This window comes from Camellia sinensis, chromosome 4 (genome assembly GCF_055761805.1).
Source record: "Camellia sinensis isolate YWXY chromosome 4, ASM5576180v1, whole genome shotgun sequence".
Lineage (NCBI taxonomy): Eukaryota > Viridiplantae > Streptophyta > Magnoliopsida > Ericales > Theaceae > Camellia > Camellia sinensis.
The window spans coordinates 157,623,427-157,651,289 of NC_138964.1; the positions used below are offsets into that span (position 1 = coordinate 157,623,427).

The window sequence follows — 27,863 nt, forward strand, 5'->3', positions numbered from 1 at the left end:
TTTGGTTGGAGGATTTAGAAAGGAAAAGAGAAAATGTGTGTGAAACTAGATGAAATATAGGTATGTTTTATTCACATTTTACCTACCTCTTCCATTTCCCTTTCCGAATCCTTCCTCAAATCCCTCAACCAAACACAGTATAAAAGTAGAGAACTACGTGATCCTCAAGAGCAACAAATTTAATGAACTTAATCCTGAATGAAAAGATGAAATCCAGTTACCTCTGCAGCAAAATATTGAATGTATACGGCCTGCAATTGAATTCTCAAAATCCAGCAAAACTTGGGACTCATCAACAACACAGCATCTCAAATTTTACCTCTTACAAAGAAGATTGTTGCCCTAAAAGGCAAGCCCATAAAGATCTCACGTGATTTCACAAGTTAATAGTAAATTAAAAGTAGCATGAAAAACTGATATGTCAAATTACTATACCTTCCTTACTAGCTAAAATGCTTTCCTTACTAAATTGTACATTTATCTCCAATTAATCTTATCCTTGAGAAATAAATCATAGATTGACATTTTCTTGTTCAACAAAATCATGAGAAAAGTGTCTCTTTTCACTGAAAGTTCTCAAACAAATCACCAAACTCATATATTGACACCATCCAAAATAATTTGCCATTTTACTATAGACAAAAGTGTTTCCTTAAACATGTGCAGAAAATGAAAGAAATGAGGCACATTATGAATAGATCAGATATAAAGAAATAACAAGATTTTATCATCTTACAAAAAATGTAAAAAAACAGTTTATTTTTCTTTAAGGGGAAAAAAAAAAGCCCAAAATCACGCCTTGCTGCTCTAAATAATTTTAGGTACTTCAGGTTTGGGGTAAAAAAAATATATATAAACTTGGATAAGTGTATCTGTTAAAAAAACCAGAACATTCAAGCACGGGCACAGGGGACACGGGCACATTCAAGGAAGCAACATCTTTTTTCCTTCTGCAGGATTCATGCAAAACTCAAATAAATTGGAGCCACAGTGTTTTAGTAAGTTCCATAGCGTGAAAATTAACTAAATCAAAGCTTTTATATCAACACAAAATCATAATATGCCCAAATTCCCTCTAATCACCCCATGTACTACATACAGACTGCATCTATAGAATACCACAATGTCTTCTCTTTCTGCAACAAAGAGAAATATGACTAATTAGTTCTAATTTAAGAGGGGGTGTTAAGATCATTTAAAATTATATACATAAGGCTTCCAAAATACAAAACCTAAAATTTTGTTTTGATGTCTCGTTATAATTTCTTTTCCATTTCCTTAGTACATATGTTCAATAAACAATGTCCCAAAAATGAGCATCATAACAACATAGGAGAGATCAGCACTTGATCATAAAGACGAAGAAAAAAACAAAAAATACATTGCTGTGAAGAAAAAGAATTTTTCATTCCATTTCCAATTCAATTTTTCAACAGGCTATCCAAAGTCAAGAATTTTGTTACTACTGACTATAATGAAAACGAATCCTATATGTAGCCAAGAAACAATTGTAAAGCTGGGAGACTTTATAAACATGCTGTCCTACTAAATAGACAGAACCATCAGTTAAACAATATATATATATATTTATATATCGATCGAATTCAAAAAACACATTACATACAAGTTTTGGAGCTTCCTCAGACCTTTTGCTGAGGTTGGAATCAATCCTCCTGTCATTAAGTTCATCTTCTAATGTGCCATGACATTATGAGTGTACTACCAGCTACTAACTTTACACATCACAGCACATCCTCACATTACCTCACAAGACCAACTGCAGATTCTCTTTTCCATAGTCTGCCAGCAAAAATAAGTTGTGTAAAGCTATAATCTACAACAGCTATGAACCTAAATGAAAATAGTGACAGACAGGTATAAATACATATATTTATACAAAACAAATTTTTAAAAGGTAAAAACATAATATGAGGTATTTTCGTCTTGTGACACAACCTTAGAGCGTTGAGATGTAAACTTTTTAAGTTTCGTAAATTTATTTAAATTTTTAAAATCAAAATACACATCAATCACTAACATTAGTGAAAAATTAATCCACATGTAAATCAAAGACAGAAATCATGTGAATATCTGATAGTAAATATATTTATGGAAACATTTCAGGGGCATTGACCTACTAAAATTGTTGATCATAACATAATTACATAAGTGATCAAACACAGCCAATTTGATATATAACAATAACATGCATGCAAGACGAGCCAACACAAGAAAATAGTGAATGAAAAGAACCTTGAATGGGGCAGAACAGCATCATGACAACAGGAGTGTATAAATTAGCTGGAAAAATGCCAGAAGAGAGTTTTCTCTCGAAGGAACCAATGAAGTCACCAGAAATAAAAGCAGTCTTTCCTGTCTAACAACCTCTCCAGCTCAAAATGGGTCTTCAAATTTTAGGAGACCGGACAAACCTTTAATTGTGGTTTGTTAACGCAAATCATTAAAACTGGAAGGGGAAAAAATGAAATACTCCTCTGCCTCACCCACTTTGTGCCTAAGCAGTCACTTAGGCCGAGAAAGTCTACGCCTTAATTTCTAATCCTCCAAGTAATTTTCTAGCACCTTGCCTCAAACAGGCGTCTTAAAATGATTTTCAACACGCTGAGATATATATTAGCAAGTGCTAGCGAGAGAGACTTACAGGTTGAATCAAAATTTTCTTCCATCATGGGTTGAAACCACAGCAGGCGCAAACTTTTATCCTTTAGCATACTTCTGAACATAGCCCTGCAGAATAATGAATAATGTCATGAGATGTTGCTACAAGGAAAAAATATGATCTTATTCAAGCATCATGTAACAAGCAAGTCACAAGTTCATGAAGCACTTCAGAAACTCTTATTTAAGTAAAAACTTTTAGATTTCTTGAGCCAATTCCAAAAATAAAACAAAACCAACCAATCACAAGAAAAAGTGCATACCTTTTTTCCTTCTTTTTTTCGTTTGGGAATTGGCTGTTTAAGTGGTGGCTTTTTGGCTTTTTACAAAAAGACATGCAAAAAAGTAGAGAGACTGCTGTGACAATTTGTTGTGGCTTTTTTTGGCTAAAATAGCCTATTTTGCACTTAAACCCACTTTAATTGAACAAACATGGCTCCACAATTAGCTTGTTCGCATAGAAGTTTTACTTCCATTTGGAAAACATTAATGCAAGAACTAAAAGCCCAATAAAGACCTTGTTGTAGAGAAGTAATTATCCTATTGTTAAAATCCACCTACTCTCCACCTACTTCACCCACTTAAACCTACTCCACTATACCTAACCCACTACACCACTACCACCTCACCTACTCCACTAAACCTAACCCACTACACCACTACCACCTCCACTTCACCTACTCCTTACCTACTACACACTCACCCTCTTCTATATATAGGAATCATGAATCATTGTAATTGAAATCAATATAAATCGATCAATAATACTGTTAGAAATATTGATAGAGAGAGAAAGAGAATAAATTGTATTATTGATGGATATCTTGATGTATTACAAGATTGATTAATTACAATTCCTATACAATCTATATATAGAAGAAAATGTGGTAGTAGGTGTAGTGGAGGTGATAGTGGGTTAGGTGAAGTGGAGTGTGTGGTGAAGTGGAGGTAGGTGAAGTGGAGTGTGTAGTGGAGTAGGTGAAGAGAAAGAGAATAAATTGTATTATTGATGGATATCTTGATGTATTACAAGATTGATTAATTACAATTCCTATACAATCTATATATAGAAGAAAATGTGGTAGTAGGTGTAGTGGAGGTGATAGTGGGTTAGGTGAAGTGGAGTGTGTGGTGAAGTGGAGGTAGGTGAAGTGGAGTGTGTAGTGGAGTAGGTGAAGGTAAAGATGGGAAATTCTAACAGCCCCCCGCAAACTCAAGGAGGAGAGAAACTAACCAACTTGAGTTTGGAGAGAGTAACAAAACAAGAAAATACATAAAAATAAAAAAAGGATAGGAGACACTGTATGGTCGTGTCAGACCGTTGGTGAAGACACTGTATGGGGTGTCATAACGTTGTAGAGGACACTGTATGGTGGTGTCAGACCGATGGAGAAGACAGTTTATGGGGTCATGTCGGACCGTTGTAGAAGACAGTTTATGGGGTCATGTCGGACCGTTGTAGAAGACAGTATTGTGACAGTTTACGGAGTCTTGCTGGACCCTTGTAGAAACTAACCGGAATCAATGTCGGGACAGTTTACAGAGTCTTGTCGGACCCTTGTAGAAACTAACCGGAATCTATGTCGGGACAGTTTACTGAGTCTTGTCGGACCCATAAAGGAGCTAACCGGAATCAATGTCGGGACAGTTTACAGAGTCTTGTCGGACCCATAAAGGAGCTAACCGGAATCAATGTCGGGACAGTTTACAGAGTCTTGTCGGACCCTTGTAAAAGCTAACCGGAATCAACGTCGGGACAGTTTACAGAGTCTTGTCGGACCCAGAAAGGAGCTAACCGGAATCAATGTCGGGACAGTTTACAGAGTCTTGTCGGACCCCTTAAAAAATCGCATCCTCAAAAGGTGCGCCCAATTTTCAAAAGGCGTGCCATCAAAAAGCGTGCCCAATCCATAAAAAGGCGTGCCATCAAAAGGCGTGCCCAATTCATCAAAAGGTGTGCCGGACATGATGGCGAGGCACGTGGACGCCTTGGCTTGCGTGCCCGTTTGTCGGCTGGCAAGAGGCGCGCGATGCGCGTGGCTGGCCCTGGCTATTTAAAAACAAGGTTGAGGCGAAGGCTGTGCATACGAGTCTGAAACCTCTGAACGCTCGGAGAGCTTGTCTCTGCAAAGCTTGAAACACCCGGAAACCAACCCTTCTCTGAAACACTTAGCAACTCAAAAACATGGCCTCTTCTTCCCGTCCAGTTACCCAGAACCTGCTCACGCTCTTTCCAGAACTGAACGAGCCCACAAGAGAAATAACTGGTGCGGTGGCCAGTGAACCGCAACCAAACACCTCTGGTTTTGCTCCATTGAACTTTCCGATGCGGTCGGTGGATCAAAAAATGGCGATGCAAACTGATATTGAGGCTAATCAATATACTCTGAAGTCATGCGTGGAAACCATGACGGCGGTCACAAATTTGTCAAACCGGCTGCAGAGTAGGACAAATGAGGTGCAGCATTTAAACGCCCAACTGGCTCTGCTCCAACGCATGTATAAGGATGCGCGAGCAGAGATAAGTGTGCTGAAAGCAGAAAATAAGGAGCTGAAGCGGAAGGCCACCGTGATGTTCCGATTTGGAGGTCCACCATATGCTGCAGTGGAGGAGCAGGGAGTAGTGATCATGCCCAGTGGAGTGGGAAACACGGAGGCAGCACCGTCAAGGGCCGCCCAGGACGGAGGCAAGAAGAAGAGACCGGCTGTAGAGTAGAGAAGAAAAAAATCCGCCAGTGGATGTGGTTGTTTTGTTTGTTTGTTTGTTTTTTTTTTTTTTTTTTTTTTTTTTTTTTTTTTTTTTTTTTTTTTTTTTTTTTTTGTGTGTGTGTGTAACAATGTGATCGGGGTTGATCCCTGAGATGAATAAAATATGGGTGTTGTGCAAACTCGAATGGTAGGTGTGGTAATGCAGAAAAATCAACAGAAAAATTGTTGCTCCTTAAGTTGCTTGGCCACATCTTTAGCAGAAGATCCAGAAACCTCAATCCAAGTTTTTTGAGAACAGTGCACAGGCTGACAGCATGAACTCTAAATAGAAGAGAGCATGAAAGGGATTGGCTGCCATGTCTGCCAAGTTTGATGGTGCAGTGACATAGTAAGCAAGACCACCAACTGGGATAGACTGGCCTGAGGAACAAACATCAATGACTGGAATATGAACAATAGGGTCACACATTAGAGGTGTGAATGGTAGGATCTGGGGTGAACTTGATCTAGATAGTGGCAACCTGACCAGTGGCTCAGGCAGCAAAGTAGGAAAATCCAGAGGTGGGAGATCAGACACATTAAGAGGTGATATTGGTGTCAACACACTAGAAGACCTTGTAGCTGGTAGTAAAGAAGAAAGTGGAGGTAAAGATAGTGATTCAGTGAATGACATAGGCAGTTGTGGAGGTTTTACTGTGTATTGAAAAATTGATGCCATAGGAGGGCACCAACAATAATAGGGAGAAAAAAGGGATGAGCCCATTGAAGGTTCTTGAGATCCTGGGCATAAAAAGGGTGGTGTACCAGACTTGCCAAGTGATTCCAACAAATTTGGAGAGAATAAGCCCATTCCAGTAGCTTCTGGATGTTTATCCTTTCCAGAAAGATTTGAACCAGATGCATCCATGGGGCTTACTGGTGAAGAAGCAACAGACAGGTTATCAACAACTGAAAATTGGATGTCCCCACGTCTCCTCAGCTTTTCTCGGGTAACACTTTTCAAGGAAGTTGAGTTTCTGAGAAGGTAGCAGATTATGTTGCTGAAAATCTGGGAAAGAACATTGTGAAAGCACTTGAATTTGTCAGAGACGAAGAAGATCAGTTAGAAGCAGCCATACATAGCGGCTATTTGGACACTGATAAGGAATTTCTTAGTCAGGGAGTAAATGGAGGAGCATGTGCAGCAAGTGTACTGTTTAGAGATGGAAATCTATATGTAGCGAAAATACTGTTTAGAGATGGAATAGGTAGAGGTCCGGCGGGCGGCCAAGGCGAGGCTGCCGCCCGCCGGTGAAGCAAAATGAGTAGGTTGTTAACCTTGCTCTGATACCATGTTAGAAATATTGATAGAGAGAGAAAGAGAATAAATTGTATTATTGATGGATATCTTGATGTATTACAAGATTGATTAATTACAATTCCTATACAATCTATATATAGAAGAAAATGTGGTAGTAGGTGTAGTGGAGGTGATAGTGGGTTAGGTGAAGTGGAGTGTGTGGTGAAGTGGAGGTAGGTGAAGTGGAGTGTGTAGTGGAGTAGGTGAAGGTAAAGATGGGAAATTCTAACAAATACAATTCTCTATTTCTCTTTATACATTAAATTTCTACATGGTATCAGAGCAAGGTTAAGCACTTAGTATTTTTCGTTTCACCGGCGGGCGGCAACCTCGCCTTGGCCGCCCGTCGGACCTCAACCTATTCCGCTTATTTTCTACACATACCTTCCCATCACTGCCTAAATCCTCTCTCTTGAGGCCAATGTGAATTCCTCTTCTTCATAATCTGCACCAACTGTGGCATCTTTTCCTGGGGCAAACTCTGCAACCCAACACTCAATCTATGCTTCTCCTCCATGCTCATTTGCCTCTTGTTAGGATCCTTCGCCTTCGGCTTTGGTTTGGGCTTCGCCACAGCCTTGAGCTTCACTGCAGCTTTCAGCTTCACGGCAGCCTTCGGTTTCACAGCAGCTTTTGGCTTCGCAGCTGGCTTGGCCTTTGCCGCTGGCTTGGGCTTCACAGCGGCTTTAGCTTTTGGCGCAGCAGCTTTTGTCTTAGCCGGAGCCTTCTTTTCCTTTTTCGCTTTTACAGCCTTCGGCTTTGCAGCAGCTGTTAAAATCCACCTACTCTCCACCTACTTCACCCACTTAAACCTACTCCACTAAACCTAACCCACTACACCACTACCACCTCACCTACTCCACTAAACCTAACCCACTACACCACTACCACCTCCACTTCACCTACTCCTTACCTACTACACACTCACCCTCTTCTATATATAGGAATCATGAATCATTGTAATAGATATCAATTACAAATATCAATCAATAATACAATCATTTCTCTTTATACATTAAATTTCTACATGGTATCAGAGCAAGGTTAAGACCTTGGTATTTCTCGCTTCACCGGCGGGCGGCAACCTCGCCTTGGCCGCCCGCCGGACCTCAACCTATTTCGCTTATTTTCTACACATACCTTGACTTCTTCAACATTCACCTTCAAGATCAGAGCATCGACACCATCACCCAGCCACATGTACGCCTCATGTGCAGCTTCGGCGGCAAGATCCTTCCCCGGCCCCACGACAACCAACTCCGCTATGTCGGCGGCGGCACCCGCATCATCGCCGTGACCCGCCGTACCACCTTCTCATCTCTCCTTAGCATAAAGCACAGGCTCCAACATTTTCTTACACCCCTTCTCCGCTATGTCGGCGGCGGCACCCGCATCATCGTCTAGCCTCTATCGCCGTTCACCTCGCCTCTCATATATCCGTGGTTGTACTCTTACTCGTCGTCGTCGTTGGCGTTTCTGGCGCTGCTTTTCTGCTCGTCACTGCTGTTTTTTTCCCGATTTGCTCTCTCTCTCTTAGCCATGGATTTGGGTGTGGGGTGTAGAGTTGTGGCTCTGTTGTTGGTAGCCATGTTTGCTGGCTTGAAGGTTTCAATGGCAGCAGTGTACAAGGTTGGGGACTCCGCTGGTTGAACCATCATTGGGAATATTGATTACAAGGCCTGGGCTGCTTCCAAGACGTTTCATGTTGGAGATGTCATCATTTTCGAATACAATTTTCAATGTCACGTGTTGCAAGTGCCCCACAAAGAATACCAAGCCTGCAGAAGTGTAAGACAGTAACATGCATCTTCACATACAGCTTGGGTAATGTGTAACTGTCAAAAGCACAAGCTTCTTGGACATCCCTCTCTCTCTCTCCATGGACCCAACATCATCATCATGCACCCACTCTATCTCCCTCTCTCTCATCTTTTCCCGCTTTCAAACCCACTTTCATCATATCTCTCCTTTCTCTTAATTTATTTCATCCACGTTCTTTCACCCTTTTCTTTTATTTTAATATATATATATATATATATATATTTTATTATAATATATTTTCCCTATCCCTTGTTAGTAAGCATCACCCGTTTTCCATTCTCTTATTATTATTTATTTTATATTCCACCAAAAAAAAAAAAAAATAAATAAATCACACTGCTGTTTTTCTTATCACCCATCCACAAATATTTTTCTCTATTTTCTTTATCCATTATTTTCTTTTATTTTATTTTTCTTATTAAACAAAACAATACCACAAAATAACACCAACAACATTCCACAACCTTGTCATTTTATTCATATCAGGGGATCAACCCCGATCACACTTTTACATCAAAAAAAAAAAAAAAAACCCACACAAACAAAAACAAAACTACCACACCCACAGTGGGATTTTTCTTCTCTACTCAGCCGCCGGTCTTTTCTTCTTGCCTCCGTCCTGGGCGGCCCTTGCCGGTGTTGCCTCCGTGTTTCCCACTCCACTGGGCACGATCACTCCACCCTGCTCCTCCACTACAGCATATGGTGGACCTCCAAATCGAAACATCACGGTGGCCTTCCGCTTCAGCTCCTTGTTTTCTGTCTTTAGCACACTTATCTCTGCTCTCGCATCCTTATACATGCGTTGGAGCAGAGCCAGCTGGGAGTTTAACTGTTGCACCTCATTTGTCCTGCTCTGCAGCCGGTGCGACAAGTTTGTGACCGCAGTCATGGTTTCCACACATGACTTCAGAGTATACTGATTGGCCTCAATATCAGTTTGCACCGCCATTTTTTGCTCCACCGACCGCATCGGAAAGTTCAACGGAGCAAAACCAGAGGTGTTTGGTTGAGGTTCACTGGCCACCGCACCAGTTATTTCTCTTGTGGACTCGTTCAGGTCTGGAAAGAGCGTGAGCAGACCACGGGAAGAGGAGGCCATGTTTTGGGTAGCTGGACGGGAAGAAGAGGCCATGTTTTTGGGTTGCTAAGTGTTTCAGAGAAGCAGCGATTACCGATTGGTACTGTCAGACAAGGTTGGTTACAGAATGGCAACAGAGTGTTCCAGAATCTCTTTCTCAGAAACGGAAGAGTTTTTTCAAAGGATTTTCGGCGGTTTCAGACTGGTTTGCACAGCCTCCGCCTCAACCTTGGTTAAATAGCCGAGGCCGACACGCCACTCTGTCGCTCACGTGCCTCGCCGCGTCTCCGGCTCACCTTTTGATGGCTCGACGCTTTCTGTCAGGCACGCCTTTTGATGAAGTGGGCGCGCCTTTTGAGGGCTCACTATATATATCCATATATATATATATATATTTGGGCAGCCTATATACACCATCATACAGTGTATTTTTTATGGGTCCGACAAGCCTCTGTAAACTGTCCCGACATTGATTCCGGTTAGCTCCTTCATGGGTCCGACAAGACTCTGTAAACTGTCCCGACATTGATTCCGGTTAGTTTCTACAAGGGTCCGACAAGACTCTGTAAACTGTCCCGACATTGATTCCGGTTAGCTCCTTCATGGGTCCGACAAGACTCTGTAAACTGTCCCGACATTGATTTCGGTTAGTTTCTACAAGGGTCCAGCAAGACTCCGTAAACTGTCACAACATTGTCTGCTACAACGGTCCGACATGACCCCATAAACTGTCTTCTACAACGGTCCGACATGACCCCATAAACTGTCTTCTACACCGTTATGACACCACCATACAGTGTCCTCTACAACGTTATGACACCCCCATACAGTGTCCTCTACAACATTATGACACCACCATCCAGTGTCTTCACCAATGGTCTGACACGACCATACAGTGTCTCCTATCCTCTTTTATTTTTATGTATTTTCTTGTTTTGTTACTCTCTCCAAACTCAAGTTGGTTAGTTCCTATCCCCCTTGAGTTTGCGGGGGGCTGTTAAAATCCACCTACTCTCCACCTACTTCACCCACTTAAACCTACTCCACTAAACCTAACCCACTACACCACTACCACCTCACCTACTCCACTAAACCTAACCCACTACACCACTACCACCTCCACTTCACCTACTCCTTACCTACTACACACTCACCCTCTTCTATATATAGGAATCATGAATCATTGTAATAGATATCAATTACAAATATCAATCAATAATACAATCATTTCTCTTTATACATTAAATTTCTACAGCAGCCTTCGGCTTTGCTTCCCTCTGGTGGCTCCCCAGGTTCCACCTGAGCTGCATGATTCATTTATAGCTGCAATTGATAAGGGAAGTATTAGAACAATGCCCAATAGAAGTATGCCAGCTGCTCCTTACCCTACTCCTGGAGCACTATTAATAGGTGATGCTTTCAACATGCGTCATCCTTTAACTGGTGGAGGAATGACTGGAGCCCTGTATAAGGTGTTTTGTGCATCTCCTGATCAAGCAAGGAAGGAAATGCGTGAAGCATGTTTTGATTATTTGAGCCTTGGAGGTGTGTGTTCAACAGGACCAGTGGCTTTACTCTCTGGTCTAAATCCTAGCCCATTGAGCTTGATACTCCATTTCTTTGCTATAGCCATATATGGTGTTGGCCGTCTCTTGCTACCATTTCCTTCCCCTAAGCGCCTGTGGATAGCAGCTAGATTATTTTTGGGTGCATCGGCTATCATTTTTCCCCTCTTTCTCTCACATGGGCTTGTCCCCTCTCTCTCCTCCGTTTGATTTCAAAATCCATTATTTTTATTTATTTTCTCCAAACCACTTTCCTTATTTCCCCCTTCTTTCATTTTGATTTAAAATATATTTTTATTATTTCTTTCTTTATTTTTCTTTCACATTATTTTTTAATCTTTTTCAAATTCCATTCATACCATATAGCTTTGCACACCAAACCATCTTTTATTCATCTCAGGGATCAACCCCGATCACAATTTTAACAAAAAACAAAAAAAAACAAAAAAAAAAAAAAAACAACCACAACAACACAAACCACAACACCACAAGATTTGTTTTCTTTTCTGCAGACAGCCACCCACCGACCTCCCTTTTTCGCCTATTCCGCCGGTCTTTTCTTCTTGCCTCCGTCCTGGGCGGCCCTTGACGGTGTTGCCTCCGTGTTTCCCACTCCACTGGGCACGATCACTCCACCCTGCTCCTCCACTACAGCATATGGCGGACCTCCAAATCGGAACATAACGGTGGCCTTCCGCTTCAGCTCCTTATTTTCCGCCTTTAGCACACTTATCTCTGCTCGCGCATCCTTATACATGCGTTGGAGCAGAGCCAGTTGGGCGTTTAACTGCTGCACCTCATTTGTCCTACTCTGCAGCCGGTGCGACAAGTTTGTGACCGCAGTCATAGTTTCAACACAGGACTTCAATGTATACTGATTAGCTTCAATATCCGTTTGCACTGCCATTTTTTGCTCCACCGACCGCATCGGAAAGTTCAACGGAGCAAAACCAGAGGTGTTTGGTTGAGGTTCACAGGCCACCACACCAGTTATCTCTCTTGTTGACTCGTTGAGGTCGGGAAAAAGAGTGAGCAGACCACGGGAAGAAGAGGCTATGTTCTGGGTAGCTGAACGGGAAGAAGAAGCCATGTTTTTGGGTTGCTGAGTGTTTCAGAGAAGGGTTGGTTACAGAATGTTATAGAGAACGAAGAGGTTTCAACTGGTTTGTTATGCTTCCAAGCCTCAGACTTCGCTTTGGTTTATAAAGACAGAGACGACGAGGCCGACACGCGCTCTGTCAATCACGTGCATCGCCGCGTGTCAGGCGCCCCTTTTGATGGCTCGACGCTTTCTGTCGGGCACGTCTTTTGATGAAGTGGGCGCGCCTTTTGATGGCACGCCTTTTTATGGATTGGGCACGCCTTTTGATGGCACGCCTTTTGAAAGATTGGGCACACCTTTTGAGGGTCCGACAAGACTCTGTAAACTGTCCCGACATTGATTCCGGTTAGCTCCTTTATGGGTCCGACAAGACTCTGTAAACTGTCCCGACATTAATTCCGGTTAGCTCCTTCATGGGTCCGACAAGACTCTGTAAACTGTCCCGACATTGATTCCGATTAGCTCCTTTATGGGTCCGACAAGACTCTGTAAACTGTCCCAACATTGATTCCGGTTAGTTTCTACAAGGGTCCAGCAAGACTCCGTAAACTGTCACCACAACTGTCACAACATTGTCTGCTACAACGGTCCAACATGACCCCATAAACTGTCTTCTACATCGGTCTGACACCGCCATCCAGTGTTCTCTACACCGTTATGACACCACCATACAGTGTCCTCTACATGGTTATGACACCCCCATACAGTGTCCTCTACAACGTTATGACACCACCATCCAGTGTCTTCACCAATGGTCTGACACGACCATACAGTGTCTCTTATCCTCTTTTATTTTTATGTATTTTCTTGTTTTGTTACTCTCTCCAAACTCAAGTTGGTTAGTTCCTATCCCCCTTGAGTTTGCGGGGGCTGTTAAAATCCACCTACTCTCCACCTATTTCACCCACTTAAACCTACTCCACTAAACCTAACCCACTACACCACTACCACCTCACCTACTCCACTAAACCTAACCCACTACACCACTACCACCTCCACTTCACCTACTCCTTACCTACTACACACTCACCCTCTTCTATATATAGGAATCATGAATCATTGTAATTGAAATCAATATAAATCAATCAATAATACAATTCTCTATTTCTCTTTATACATTAAATTTCTACACCTATCTTCCAGGAATTCCACGTTGGCAGTGTGCCCAACCAATAGCAAGGGGCTAAATGAATGCATGGCCCTAATAACAAGGAGATGGTGGACAAACCATAGCATTTCATTGGTCGGGCACATGAACACATGGTCTTCTTGACCTACTAGATTATTTCTGGTTGTAGAGACCATAGCATCTTCATCTACAACAAACCATGCTACCAACAAGCACCAAAAATAAACATACAAGTTTGGAGAATCTTTCAAATTAAAAACTTGACACAGATAATTTGTAAATCAGAAATTCAAAATAAGCAGACTTCCCCGGTATCATGTCAATTTCATGCGAGTAGTTATGGTACTTAAGAACACCCTAGTTCTGAAAGATGAATTTTTTTATTATCTTTCGTAACAAAAACTTCTCTTTACTCTGAGAACAAGGACATAATTGTATGCATTCAGTGTATAAGGTAGACACAGATGCATAAAGGTTTGCATCATGCAATGAGACACTCTTTCCTAGTTCAAGTTCAGAAAAACATCGAAAATAAAATGACTAGTGAAAAGAAAGTTTACCGTCACAAGTTTAGTCAGTTTCCGCTGAGATGAGTCAATGTATCGATTTATCTTTGCCTGAGACTTGGGTATATGGTGGCTCTTCATAGCTCCAGACACCTTGTCAACAGTCTTCTTGACAATTGTCTTAAATGCTTCCTTGCTCATATTACCCTGTCGCCAGGATGGTTTTAGCACCTCCTTCACAAAATCTGCAAGGGCTACTTTGAAAAGTTTCATTGATCTTGAATCTTTACTCTTCTTGCTCTTCCCTGGCATCTTAACCTGATCAATCTCAATCTCTCCCCCAGTTGTATTTGCTTCATCAAGCGGGCTGCTTGCACTCGCATTATCCACATCACCCACTTCTGCATCAGCCGTCTCACCATATTCATCATTTTCACTTTTTATAGACGTGGATACAGCAACAGCTTCAACTTCTTTCTGCTTGTTGTTTTCTTCCACATCTAATGGCTTATGAGAACCACTGAGTCTCAATGTGGTTTCACGCCTCTGACCATGATCAAATTTATTGAATGAGTTTGAAGATGGCTCAATGCTGTCAAAAAGTGGATCATACTGGTCACTGCCTGGCCTAGGTAAATCAGCAGCCTGGGCAGATTTTGGCAAGGAAGTCATATGCCTTGAGCCAAGACTTCCAATACCTTGTCCATCAACTGGAACATGGCTCAAACTTAAAGAAGCATCGTGTAGATTACTGTAGGGCAAATCCTTTTCTTGCTTAAAAACATTAGAGCTGAATTTCGAACTTAGTGGCTGATCAAAAGTGGATGCATAAGGATTGTAGTAGTTTGAAATTCTTGACCCTCCAAAATCAGAAAGATAAGATGGCTGGTTCCTGTCAAGAATATCCGATGTATATCTTGACATGGTAAAATTAGCATTCCCAAATTCACCCTGATTTACAGAAATTCCATCAGCTGCAGACCGCTGCAGACCATAGAGTGGCCTTTGCTGCTGCAAGTAAGAAGACGAGGTAGAAAATTCAACTGAAGGCAGGTCGTCACCCGAGAAAGACTGCATTCTCCTTCCTGCTGAATCCCTCAGAGAAGACACAGGTGGAAGGGGTATGTTTCCCTGAGCAAATGAATTTGGAGGGTTTAAACCCTGTAGCGGGAACCGTGAGAAGGGATCTCCAACAAGACCTGTATCTCCAAATGGTTGACTCATTGGGTTGCCCATAGGTAGAGGATTTCGTCTGAAATCTTCCATATGCGATAAAGGTCGAGTAGGCTCCTGCTCCTGCATTAGAGAGTATCTGCGATGCTGAAACTCACCAACCTGAGAATGAGCAGGTAATTCAGGCGGGTAGTGCCTCACAAAAGTCTGCGAAATGAAGTCATTCCTTGGAGGCAGCTGATTCTGGTGAGATTGTAATGAAGGAACACCTTGCATGGCAGTTGCTGCAGTTACAGTTGAATTGTTAACAAATGGCAGCAATGGTGGTGGCGGTGGCAGGGACCAAGAGTTTGGTGGTGTGACAAAATCAGAATGCTGGTTTTGCATTGCAGTTTGAGAGGGAGGGTAGTTTTCCACAGGAGGAGAAAAAGAAGGAAATTTTGAAGTTTGTTGCATCATTTCCCCAGGCAGCTGTGGTGGAGAGGTACTTTTGCCTTGTGAAAGTGAGGAATGATCTAGAAAATCCACAGCAGGAATAATGGATGGAGTCAAATCCTTAGAAGGCCCAGATAGAGATGAAAACAAAAATGATTGGCTAATAGAACTCGTACCAGGATATGACTGAACTGAAGAGATCTTATTTAGATGAGGTTCGCTAACAGGAAGCTGACTTTGTAAGGTTGATGACATCTGAAGGGGTGAAGAATCAGATGTAGAAGAGCCATCCACATGCTGAGGTCGGTGATCAGCATTATGAAGAACTGGAAGAGAGGGATTAGCTTGAGATTGTGGCATCACCAAATTTTCAATTGAAGAAGCTACGCCACAAGTAGTATCACCAGGTGACTTTGGGGCATCAGCATCAGTTAGACGAGAGGGAGAACCAACAACGGGGTGAACAGTCCCCATTATTTCCAGACAATTTTGATTATCAGGAAGCACGGTGGAGGATTCCAATATCTCTTCTTTAATAATTTGAGTCTGCTGCATGATTGCAGTTACCTCTATAGACCTCTCAGAGAGAACAACATCAGTAATCAATGATTTATCATCTCGATCAGAAATTATAGTTTGCACAGCATCCTGCACAGAAACTAATACTTGTTCCCTGTCCAACTTCCCATCCCTCAACACACCCACGCTGTCTCCAGGCATATCCTTCTGGTGAACTGATCTTTTCGGAGGGGTTTTATCAATCTCTTCATGGAAATCAGAAGTCCTTGAAACAGTTGGAACTTCCACATACTGCTGTTTGCTCCTGTTGCGGCTTCCACTATTGTTCTTATTGGAGTCGGGGTGAAAATACCGACAGAATGCTCCACGGTGGCACCTGCCACGAAGAAAGTCTAAGCACTCTGGAAGCTGATCCTTGTCCCATCTCATTTTGTGACCAACAAATTCACCCCCATGGCCATAAGAGGGAGACCTGCTCCTGCTTCTTCGTTTCTTGGGAGACAAGCTGAAACATCACCAAGAATTTTACAATTTCCAAAAATCATACTCCAGGTAATCCATATAAAAGCAGGTCAAGAGTTCACCATCTAAAGCTACTAAAACCATCCATTATGAATTATCAGATAAGAGAAATCAATAAATACTTGGCCTTAAACATAAATGACAAACTGAATAAATTGCAAACCTGCGAGACCGGCTTCGCTTCTCCTTTCCTCTCCGGGGACTTCTCCTCCTCCTCCTCCTATCATGAGGAGATTGGCTTCGGCTCCAACTTCTTCCTCTCTTACCACGCCTTCTAGTATAGTGTGGGTCCTCAGAGTCACTGTCACTAGCACCTTCCCTGACTAATCTCCCAAATTCGTCCACTTTTGGGAGAGTAGAAGCATATTTAAAATCTTCCTTCTGAGAATGAGACTTGCCACTATCAGGAGCAGCATCAAGAACACCATCAATGGTATCTTTCAGTTGCAAAACCTCGGGAGAAACAGCATTGTCAATAGATTCTTGATTTCTACTGTTATTTTCAACAAGTTCTTCAGTTTTAACAGTTGCAATGGATGTTACATCTGCTTCCCTGGCAGTCCTTTGTGACTCTGTGGAAAATTTCAAAGCATTTGGTGACATGCTCGGAGAACATGCCACAACAGACTTGGAAAATGTTCCAAATGCCATCTCAGAACTTGAGACACTCATTAATCCTTGATCCATCTGTAAATTAGATAATATCTCTCCGTTCAAACTTGTAGCACCTGCTGTAGTTGATATCGAGGCTGTAACAGGGCCGACCTCTTCAAGACAAGGCTTGACATCATCTTCTGAACTATCATCAGAAGCGTAGTCTTGTAGAAGTCTGAAAGGGCTAGCACCTTTGATGAGTTCACTAGGAAATTTCTCAGAACCAAAGCCTACTGCAGCTGTCGATGCATTGGACTGACTTAAATCCTCTGGGGCAGGAACAGACGAAACTGTGACTGAGCTATCAACTTTGAAAACTGACCTTCCATAGGTAAAGTGATCATGATCACGAAAGAGTTTGGACCCTGTAGATACATGTAAAAACAAAGACATTTCAAACTCATCAAATATGAGACACATTTACAAGCATTCCAACATTGTGAATATAAAAGAAGTGAAATGCATAATTAAGAGAACATTCGGAATCAAGAATTCAAGACGCACTAGTGAAAAGTTTAAATCCATAATTTAAGTGAACAAAAAAAGGATTTACAGAAAGACGCACAAAGTTGCCTTCGCTTTAAGAAATACACTAAAATGTCCTTGTGTAAACAAGTGAAAAACTACTCATAACTGTCAGTAACTTGATTGACACAGAAACAGGTAATCATATCAAAAGCTGCAGAGGCCAGAAAAGAATAAAAATTAGAGGATAAATTCTGGAACAAGATATTTCTGAAACAAATGTAGAATAAGCAGGATCTTCTATGTCCATCTGAACTGGTAGCTCATAGTGCAAACTTCATGCTCTCATGTATGTGAATGACTTTGCACAGTCCAGATCCATAACTTAAATAGCTTCAGTAAACTGGTAATGTAACTAAAGCTGTGGACAATGAGCCACATACAATCTAATATATGTTTATATCTGACCTTGATCTCCAAAGCTACCAGCTTGGACAAATCACAGACATCATTAGTACTACCTCACATTTCTTGATGGGGGACTTGGTCCTGACATTTGGATGAAAGATTTCCAAAGAATATCAAGCTTTAAGGTTTCTACCAGTGGGCTTTGAGTACAAAAATCAGTTCAAGTGGAAAAATATCATGATATACAAACCTTATCGTAGCAGCTAAAAGTACTGGAAAAACAAAGTCAAAAGTATCAAAAGCTTTAAAAAGGAAAAAGAGCAATAAATTTTTAGGAACAAAGCATCACATCTCCTCCTCAGAGTTTGGAAAGAACTCAAATCCACAGTAAATTGTCACTCCTCTTTGTTAAATCTCATAAATATATAAATAGAATTCATAAGAAACTAACACTGTTAACAATCAATCTTGGTCCTTGAACTAAACCAATTAAAAAGAGACTCAAAATACTTACAACCTTGACAAAACAACACAAAGGACCCTGCTTCATAAAGAATCATGTAGTGCGGTGAAAGGTTTCCCGTTAGGGTTTCCGGTTCTCCAGGTCTTTACCTTGGGACAGTATGTGAAAAGTGTTGCAAAAAAATCAATAATGTACACACTAAACACTAAGCGCCACAAAAAGTGACTTTAGACAACAAGAATATTTACTTCACTTATAGGTAGAAATGTGGGGCATAACAGACCATGAGCTGTGAGGAGAACACTGAGATAACAAGTCAGTTGTCTCAATAGACAATAATAGTACAACTCAATGCAATGAAACGTTGTCCTAATTATTTGTGGCACTAAGATGAATCCCAGAAAGCAAGTCCATTCTGTTTAGGACATAGTTTAAAGTAATACATATTATTTCATGTCTTTTCTCATTACCTAAGCCTACATCTATTAGGTCCTCTTATCCTTGGGATTTGGAAAACATAAGAACATGCCACTAGTCCCAAGTGCTGCAATTATAAGCCATCTTTGCGCTTTGGTCATAGAGAATATCAAATTTGACTACTAATCAATAACTCCACACATAGCATTGGAACTTCCCCACTTTCTTCAAATTTCAAAGTCATAAAAGCCATATTTTATCTCAAAGGAACATTCAAGGAATAAAAGTACACATTTCTACACCAACACCCACTCCAATCTCCTGGGAAAAAAACCGGAGATTAAATTAGGTAAAGAAAAAGAGTGTCAATCAATTTTTTGGATAAAACCAGGACAACCAATAGAGGCTTAGCAACAATACACATCTTCTTATCTTCCTAGTAAAACAGAGTTTAAGCGAGGTAAGACACATTGAACATACCTAACGAATTTGAAATCTTCTGATGATCAATAAATACAATCTAAGGGCTCAAGGAAGATTTATAGATAGACAGAATTAAAGCATATCCAGTGCCCCTGCCTCCTAGGATACCAGTAATTGGCATATACATTTGATAATTATGAGGTGTGACCTGGCACCTGTGTTACATTGATTTGGATATCTAATTCCCAAACCTAAGGATGCAGAACATGGGGAGGAAAAAAAATTGGTTTTGTTTTCAGAATCCATTTCTGAAAGAACTTTAAAAACTGGTTTGGTAAAAAAAATGAAAAAATAAAAAACCCATTATTTTCATATAGTTTTCTACTTTTTTTTTTTTTTTTTTTTGGGCAAAAATAATTTTAGAAAATACAAAAATAAATTTTTTAGTATTTATTTTTGTCAAACTAGCTTGTAATTTTTTTTGAAAAATTTTCAGAAACAGACTCTGAATACTCAACCAAACAAAACCAATATTTCTTAATATTCTTCAATAATCTTTCAGGATAAAATGATATTTACAAACAATGGTAAACCCAGAAATTTTACAAAACGGGGCCAAGGTAAAATTATTCTCAGCCCATGTGTTTTTCATACATTATATGGGAGTTTCATCCCTACTTATATTATAAATCCGAATTAGTAGACATATTGTAAGATAAATATACACCTAGACAAATTGAACACATATACCCTATCCTTACTCAAGTTTTGAGTGTCCAACTTCACAATCACACATTTAGAAGAGTCCATATAACAATGTGTAGCATGATGGCAAGTGTTATCCATCATTATTCATCCTCTTGTGATGTGGTCAAGTCACTCCTTGCACACTACATATGACCTTTTTTATTTGACAGTTATACCAGTAAGCGGCATGTGCATTTGACAATTACAGAGCAAACAATTTGTATGCATGAAAAAGAAACACATCATAAGCACAAGTGAATTAAAAATCTAAACAGTCATCAACTATCTAACTCATAAAAAGAATTAAAGAAAGAGAATAGAAATGCTCAGATACCTTTTTCTTGTTCAACCAGTCCTGAGGACCGAGATAGAGCATCCTTGGCAAGACAATGTTCAACAGAATTATGTGGTGCACTTAATTGCTCTCGAATATCAAGCTCTTTAGGTATCAAAACAGACTCATGATTTAGACCTTCAAATGAGTTATAAACTCGCTGCTCTTCATCAGGCTGGGTGATATCATCTAAAGACCACCCACACAAAAACAAAGAGAAGAGAAAGCTTCAGCATTCCAACTGTACACAGATTACTCATAACTCATTTAAGAGTAATGCAAGACAAGTTAATAGATTTGTCATTTTGTTTGCTCCTCTCCTACACAAATTTTAACTGAAACATCATCAAAAGTGGCACAACAATTATCAAAAATCAAAAAGACATGCAAGGGAATTCACAAACCAAGAACTACTTTTTTATAAAATAGCCAAGTGTAATTGAAAAATTGAGGTGGCCTCAAATACTAATGTAGAATACATTTATTTGAATAAAAGAAAAACAATACAGATTCATACATGTTAGTCTCTCATCCTTTAAACTTTAGGGATTAGTGATATGTTTGAACTTTTTATTCTCTTTGAATGAAATTACATATATGTGACATTATAAATTATAAAAACTACATATTTTGTGCATATCCCCCACTTATCATATCCTATATATTTAAAGATTGTCGTTGTCGATGTGTCCATACATATTATATCCATGTAATGTCCTGTGTCTATGTTTGTGCTTCTTAGTTAGACATTTTGGATTCATTTTTTTTACCAAACACTTTTTTTTTAGTATGCACACCACTCTTTCGGCATCCATGAATATTTAATAAAGTTGCATTATTTATGAAAATAAAGAAGATCCAACTACAACCAACAAAATGACGAGCACATTGACATGGTTTGGTGAAGATTAGTGCAAGCTAAAAGCAATAATTTAAACGCATAATCCAAAAGCATCCTTCCCCTAGCTTCTTAATAATCAACTTCTTCAACTCATTTTTCTCATAAGCTATAAGCGGGAGGGGCACCAAGCACTCACATAATAACCACTCATAAGCTGCACAAAATGGGAACATTACAAGATAAATTTTTAATAAATGACACAAAAGTAATATTGAAAAAAACAAAAACAAAAACCTTGTCATCAGTACTCTACTTCATTCATCCCAAAATGCAGGTCAACTAATGCAATCAACGAGCATTTTGTTATCTACTCTTTTATGTAAGACTCACGCAATATGTTTAGTTCAATTGCATTTCTTCTTGAATGCTAAAGGTAACCAAAATTTGAGAAAAGACCACAACAAAGGTAGGGCTGCAAACAAGGCAAGCTTTAGTATATTTAGGCTTGTTTATTAAGATTTTAACGAGTTCGAACTTGAGCTCAATAAAATTCAACGAACCGAGATCGAGCCCAGTTGGCTTACTCGACTCGAGCTTGAGCTTGTTCACGAGCCTTCACGAGCCAAAAAATTTATAAATTCATACTTGCGTACGAGCCTACAGTTACAATTGAAACTTTGATTATACAATACATATAAACAGACTAAAAGAAAAGTCAATATTTTACCAAAATAATAATATCTACCACCACTATTATATAAATATATTATCTATAGTTAGCTATTATTTATATTTATATTTTTTAAACATATAAATAATATATTTATATTATTTTTTATACATATTTTTATATTATTTAATATATAAATAATAAATGTTATACAACCCCAGCTATCGAGCCGAGCTTTCGTATGTTTGGGCTTGTTTATTAGCTCGAACCAAACGCAAAAAAAAAATTAACAAACCGAGTTCGAACGAGCCCTTACTGAGCCAAGCTCAAGCTTGTTCACGAAAGACTATGTTCATTTTCAACCCTAAACAAAGGATGTGCAAAGTACAAAAAAAAATTATTCATTAAAATGTATGAGAAGAAAACCAAATGGTTTCAGAATATGAAACATCACCACTGAACAATGAATATAAAACATAATACAGACAGCCAACAAAATATAATAAAAATCACAAGAAATGCTTTCCAAAATTTAAAACAGAAATTTCAGTCTTATTAATACTGTCTACACATTTAACCCAAGATAATGGAATACTTACTGCAGATTAGACATGTAACAGCAGCTAATGCGTGAAACAGCTAACATCAAACATGATGCACTCAACTTCATTCAAACCATGCAATCAATCAAAGAACTCAAAATTTCAAACTTCTCCAAAAAATATGTACATATAAAACGAGTAGAGGACAAACAAGGGCTGTCACAGCTTCAAGGAACACCACACAATAAGAAGAGATCTAGAGATATAAACATGTTGGTAGTCATCAATCAACTAAAGAGAGAGAAACAGAAAGCAATCCCACAACACCAGTTACACTAACCTTCCATATCCATGTCAGAATCAGAAGGTGAATGAGGTACACCTGCACCCATTAAACAATTGGTTTGTTTTGAAGTATCCATGTCAGAAGGCCTTAAGACTGAATTACTATGTTTGTGCTGCAATTTACAAGCCAAAATACATTTCTTTTTCATCCATTCAAAATATTCATGTGCAACTGCAGCTTCACTTCCTGGCTCACCACCAAACAAAAATTCAAACTCTGGATTCCCACACTCTTTCTGACGAGACGTGTCTTCGAAACCAGGACCATTATTTGCAATAAAATTGCATAGAACTTCAATTCTTTGCACAACTTTCTGTTCTGCTGGCTTGAGTGGAGGTGGAGGAAGATCCAAATTCGTAACTTCCAAAGGGGAACCCATCTCACAGATTGTCCTGCCTTCAAAATTTTTATAGTCATTACACAAAGGTGCATCATCTTTGATTTGGGTGATAGCCACAACTTCATCAACAGAATTAGAAGCCATCACTTCAAAGCCAGAACGATTGGACATGGGACCCAACTTGGAATTGTGAGACAAGTCAGAAGCAACAAAGGGAGGTGTAGAAGACAGGGATCCAAAAGAAGGATGGGGAGAGGTAGGCGGCGGTGGAGAAGGTGGAGGGGGTGGAGGAGAAGAGGGTGGAGGGGGTGGAGGCATGGGACCCATCGCTAGCACATTAGAATCTTGATGTGCTGAATGCACAAAAGATCCAAATGGAGCAGGAGTAAAGAAACTAGAAGTGGGTGGGGGAGGTGGAAGTGGCAGTGGGATTTGTTGAGTACCCTGCACGTTACCAGGCTGTGGGAGATGAATTAGGCCTCTATATGAAGTTTGTCCCAGTGAAGTAAGTGTAGGTATTTCTCTAGGAGATATTGACGGCAGGAACATTTCTGGGGGACTTGGACCTGTGGGACGTGGAACAAGAGGAGGAGGGACAGGTGGCGGAACATGATGCATATTTTGGGTCCATTGGGAGTTCTGCTGAGCAATTGGATAGGAATGTGTCATAGAGGTTTTTCCATAGATTTGTTGGGGTGGGGGTGGGGGAGGGGGTGGCGGCAAGTAGGATTGACCTGCATTCAACATTTCACTTGTTGGGCCATGAACAGGCTGACCTTGCTGAACTGTGGGAGGTGGGGCATGCCGATATACGAAGGAGCCAGAATAACCTGCACAAGGTGGAATAGATGGAGGACCTTGTTGTATTGTAGAATGTTGTAAGGTTGGATGGCCCTTTTGGAAAGGAGGAGGTGGAGGAACCACAGGGCGCTGCTGGAATGGAGGCATGGGTGTATGGGAACCCTGCCCAAACTGAGGAGAAAAATTACCCTGACCATACATCTCAAACAGCCAAACTTAAATAATAAATCAATCAAACTTTTACTTCAAAGAACCTTGCCAGCACAACAACATTAGTCAACTTAAGAGTCCAAAGAGCCACTGAAACAAAACATAAAATAAAAATCGTCAGCTTTCATCTTCAAGTATAAAAGGAAATTTGTGTGGTAATATTTCTATATGTGGAGATTGGAGAGAATTTTAAAAAAAATGAACATGCACGCATTAATACAATCAATAATTACTGCAATGCTTAAACCAAACACTTGAGGGGCTTGTAGTCCAAAATACTTGACATAGGCAGAATGAAGTCTTCTTCCCTCGTCCAACATACGCAAAAACTATAATGTTTGTTAAATCATAGGCAGCCAATTTTTTTTTTTCTTATCCCACCTAAATGAATTTTCTGAAGTGTTTTTGTTCCCCTCTTACCAGCTTCGTCTAAAATCAAATTGACCTCCTCGCATTTCACAATAAACTGAGCTTAACTTCTAAACTTCTTCAATTAATGCTAGGAATGTAATACAGAACTTTGCAGAGGAAAGATAAAGTGGGAAAAAATAATGATCTATATATATTTGACAGGTGAGTTAAGGAGACTCGAACACGAGTCTCTTTATTAGGAAATGTGGCCTAAGCCACTAGGATGACCCTTGGTGAATGAAATAAAGATAACTAAAATGATTGGCACACACTATGTGTGCACTCCATATTATTTGGTTTTGGTTTTAAAACTTGATGTTTATTACTAATGTGGTTTACTTTTCTTAAGAAACACTGTACAATCCCATTTTCTAGGAGAACATGGTATTTCTTTAATATGAATAATGCACCACCACATTAACCCACCAAATAGGCAGCAGTAACAACAATCTTGCATAAGCTTCAGATGGTGCATTAAACAAAAACAAACAAAAGGAATATGTGCTTTCACTGTAAAGTATTATATGCCAAGGCATTTAAGCATTAAAGAAAGGACAAGGACAAAATTTTAAAAACAAAGAAAATATGACAGAAACCCAACACTCTCACAACACTTACAGTCCGGGAGAAGCGAAAGATCGGGTACTGATAATAACCACTCCTCCAACGCTTACAACTGTTGGATTGTATAGTAAACTGTCTGGGTATATACAATTGGTTGAGGTGATGTTTTGCAGCAAAATGCAGAGAAGACAATGGAAGTAGTTTGTAACTGCACAAAACTCTTGGAGCATGAAATTGGAAAAGAGATCGGCATGAGCCATGAGGCAAGTGGTTTAATATTAGTTGGCTATATTAAAGTTTTAATTTACCGTATAACCCATAAATATTTACTGACATTAAGTAATATGTGGAATGATTTTATTAGAAGTTCAGGTTAATTTAGGAAGCAGAAAAATCATTGAGCTTTTTGGACACCAAATTAGCTGCTGCTGCCTTTATCATATAATAAGTATAGATAATGAATTCTTAAGCCACGAACATGTCTGATTAAGAAAGTCACGGTTGAGTAGACTGCAGACATGACTACAACATCAGAAACAGCACTTTCCAAAAACTACCCCCTAACATCACCAAACCCCTGTTCCCATCCAAGCCATCGATTACTTTAAACCTTCAAATATCCGTCTATCACATGACTAATCCAGCATAATATCAAACCACAATTGAAGACATTGTTCATCCTCTAGACCAAACTCCATGGTAGACAAAAATGTTATTCATGATACACAACATGTTCACTCAAAATGCATGCGCTTGCAAGTGTGCATACACGCAGGAGCAGACCTAGCCAAGGGTAGCCATGGCCCCTCCGGGTTTCAAAATCCACTCAGTCTTGCTTTGTTGTTTATCCAGTTTTCAAACAAATTAATACAATAGTCCTCATAAGAAATTTACATTATCCCATAGTAGCCTGAAATCTTTGAAGACCGCACTATACATAGGAGTTGAAAATTTTACAAAAACAAAACTACAGTCGTTCTAGGATCACTTACATTTTTGTTGCATGAAAGTTATTTTTAAGTGTTCTTCAAAATTCAATTGTTTCATATGATTGGTCTTTCACAAAGAATAACAACCCAATCATGTGCAACATGTTTTTTCCACTCCACTTATTTGTAGTTTAATATGAATAAACAAATAAATAATCACAACTCACATTAGTAAGGAAACAGAGTTAAAATTGTGCAAATTACAAGCATCAATGGCAAACTTTCAACACATCTTCAACCAGACAAACCCAATTAAGGCCTTTTAGTACCTAACAAAACTCAATTTTTTAAGTGAAATTTTTCCTCATGAAATTTAATCCCCAAAAAAAAATTCTCTGGTCCACCCCTGACGCGCGCACACATATAGTAAAAGGCAACTTTGATAGCCATAGACATACATACAGACAATTTAATAAATACACACACACATATATATATTAGAGAGAGAGAGAGAGAGAGAACCTCCATTTCTTATTTCTCCCAAAATTCCCACTTTAGTCTAAATATCCACAAATTATGTATGTAGCTACAGCAATAGTAATCAAGCAAGGAAAAAAAGGGGGGGGGGGGGGATTAAATTTTGCAGAAATTATGAAAAATCAAATACAATTAACAAACTTTATATTGAAACCTCGCAAACAATATAATCCACGTATATATATATATATATAGTTGTGTTGCTTACCATGTATTTCGAGTGAAGAAATTCGGGGGATCCAAACTTAAACCCTAGAGCACGATAATCGAAATTGTTGAAAATTTAAAAAGGGTTTTGCAGTATGATTGAGTGAGACAATATGGTGAGAGATATATAGATTGAAAACCCTAATATATATGTATGTATGTATAATCAGAGCTTGGTTTGAGGGATTGTTTCATCGTATTGAGAGTTCGAACTGTGTGAAGCGTAAGAATAAAGGAAACTTTGCAGAATAAAGAGGTAGTTCTATTGCCACTCCATTTTATGGCTATTTATGTGAGCTTGTACAATCGTGTATTGCTAGGAATCAACCATTCTTTTTTGGTGAAACTTAGATCTGCCTTGGAAATAGCAATATGCTTTATAGGTGGGTAATATGCACAGTATATGCAGCTTATTAGGGGTCTATATGATCCGGATTGGTATGGTTCTGAAAAAATTCAAGAACCAAACTTATTTTAACGGTTTTGTAATTTTGAGAATCAGATCAGACTATTATATTTGTAAAATCGAATCAGAATCAGAATCAGATTGAAATAACGATTCGGTTTCGATTTGGTTTACGATTCTAAAAATTTCTATTTACAAAAATAAATTATTAATATTAGCAAAATAATTACTCAACCTAATTATATTTAACTCATGATAAAAACTAATAATATTAAGGTATTACTCAACATTACATATCTATATCATCCTAATATCATTAAAATTATAAAAAATCAATTAATAAAAATAAAACTTGATATTATATATATATATATATATATATCTTTTAAAATTCGATTCGGTTCGGTTCGAATCGTGGTTTTTCATAAAATTCATTAACCGAACCGTTTTTACAATTCTCATATTTCTTAAACCAAAATCGAACCAATTCTTAATAAAACCGAACCAAACCGTACGATTTGGTCTAGTTCGGTCCAGATTACCGATTTAAACGGATTTTTGAACAGCC

The 27,863-nt window shown here is 39.4% G+C and overlaps 1 protein-coding gene across 8 annotated transcripts; it reads right to left on the reverse strand.

Annotated features, from left to right (window-relative positions):
* Positions 1-831: 831 nt before the first annotated feature.
* On the reverse strand, positions 832-27,152 carry LOC114262915 (uncharacterized). Of its 8 annotated transcripts, none has more exons than XM_082866671.1 (8): positions 26,891-27,152; positions 22,885-24,331; positions 20,492-20,680; positions 16,744-17,599; positions 13,986-16,563; positions 2,663-2,748; positions 1,647-1,800; positions 832-1,136 (listed from the first exon to the last, which is right to left on the reverse strand). In XM_082866671.1, exons 2-6 carry the CDS (start codon positions 24,230-24,232, stop codon positions 2,719-2,721), a joined length of 5,001 nt encoding a protein of 1,666 aa, XP_082722797.1. In that variant the 5' UTR covers positions 24,233-24,331; positions 26,891-27,152; the 3' UTR covers positions 832-1,136; positions 1,647-1,800; positions 2,663-2,718. The 8 variants fall into 8 exon arrangements, with proteins under 8 accessions (XP_082722797.1, XP_082722796.1, XP_082722799.1 ...); XM_082866670.1 differs by having other exon boundaries at positions 1,625-1,800; XM_082866673.1 differs by having other exon boundaries at positions 1,625-1,800; positions 2,254-2,748.
* Positions 27,153-27,863: the final 711 nt, after the last annotated feature.

Excerpts from the sequence above, each read along its gene's own strand:
- LOC114262915 (XM_082866668.1), bottom strand. The coding sequence starts at position 24,232 with ATGTATGGTCAGGGTAATTTTTCTCCTCAGTTTGGGCAGGGTTCCCAT. Across the intron at positions 20,681-22,884 it reads TTCTGACATGGATATGGAAG|ATGATATCACCCAGCCTGAT; the intron begins GTTAGTGTAACT and ends GGTGGTCTTTAG. Across the intron at positions 16,564-16,743 it reads AAGCGAAGCCGGTCTCGCAG|CTTGTCTCCCAAGAAACGAA; the intron begins GTTTGCAATTTA and ends GTGATGTTTCAG.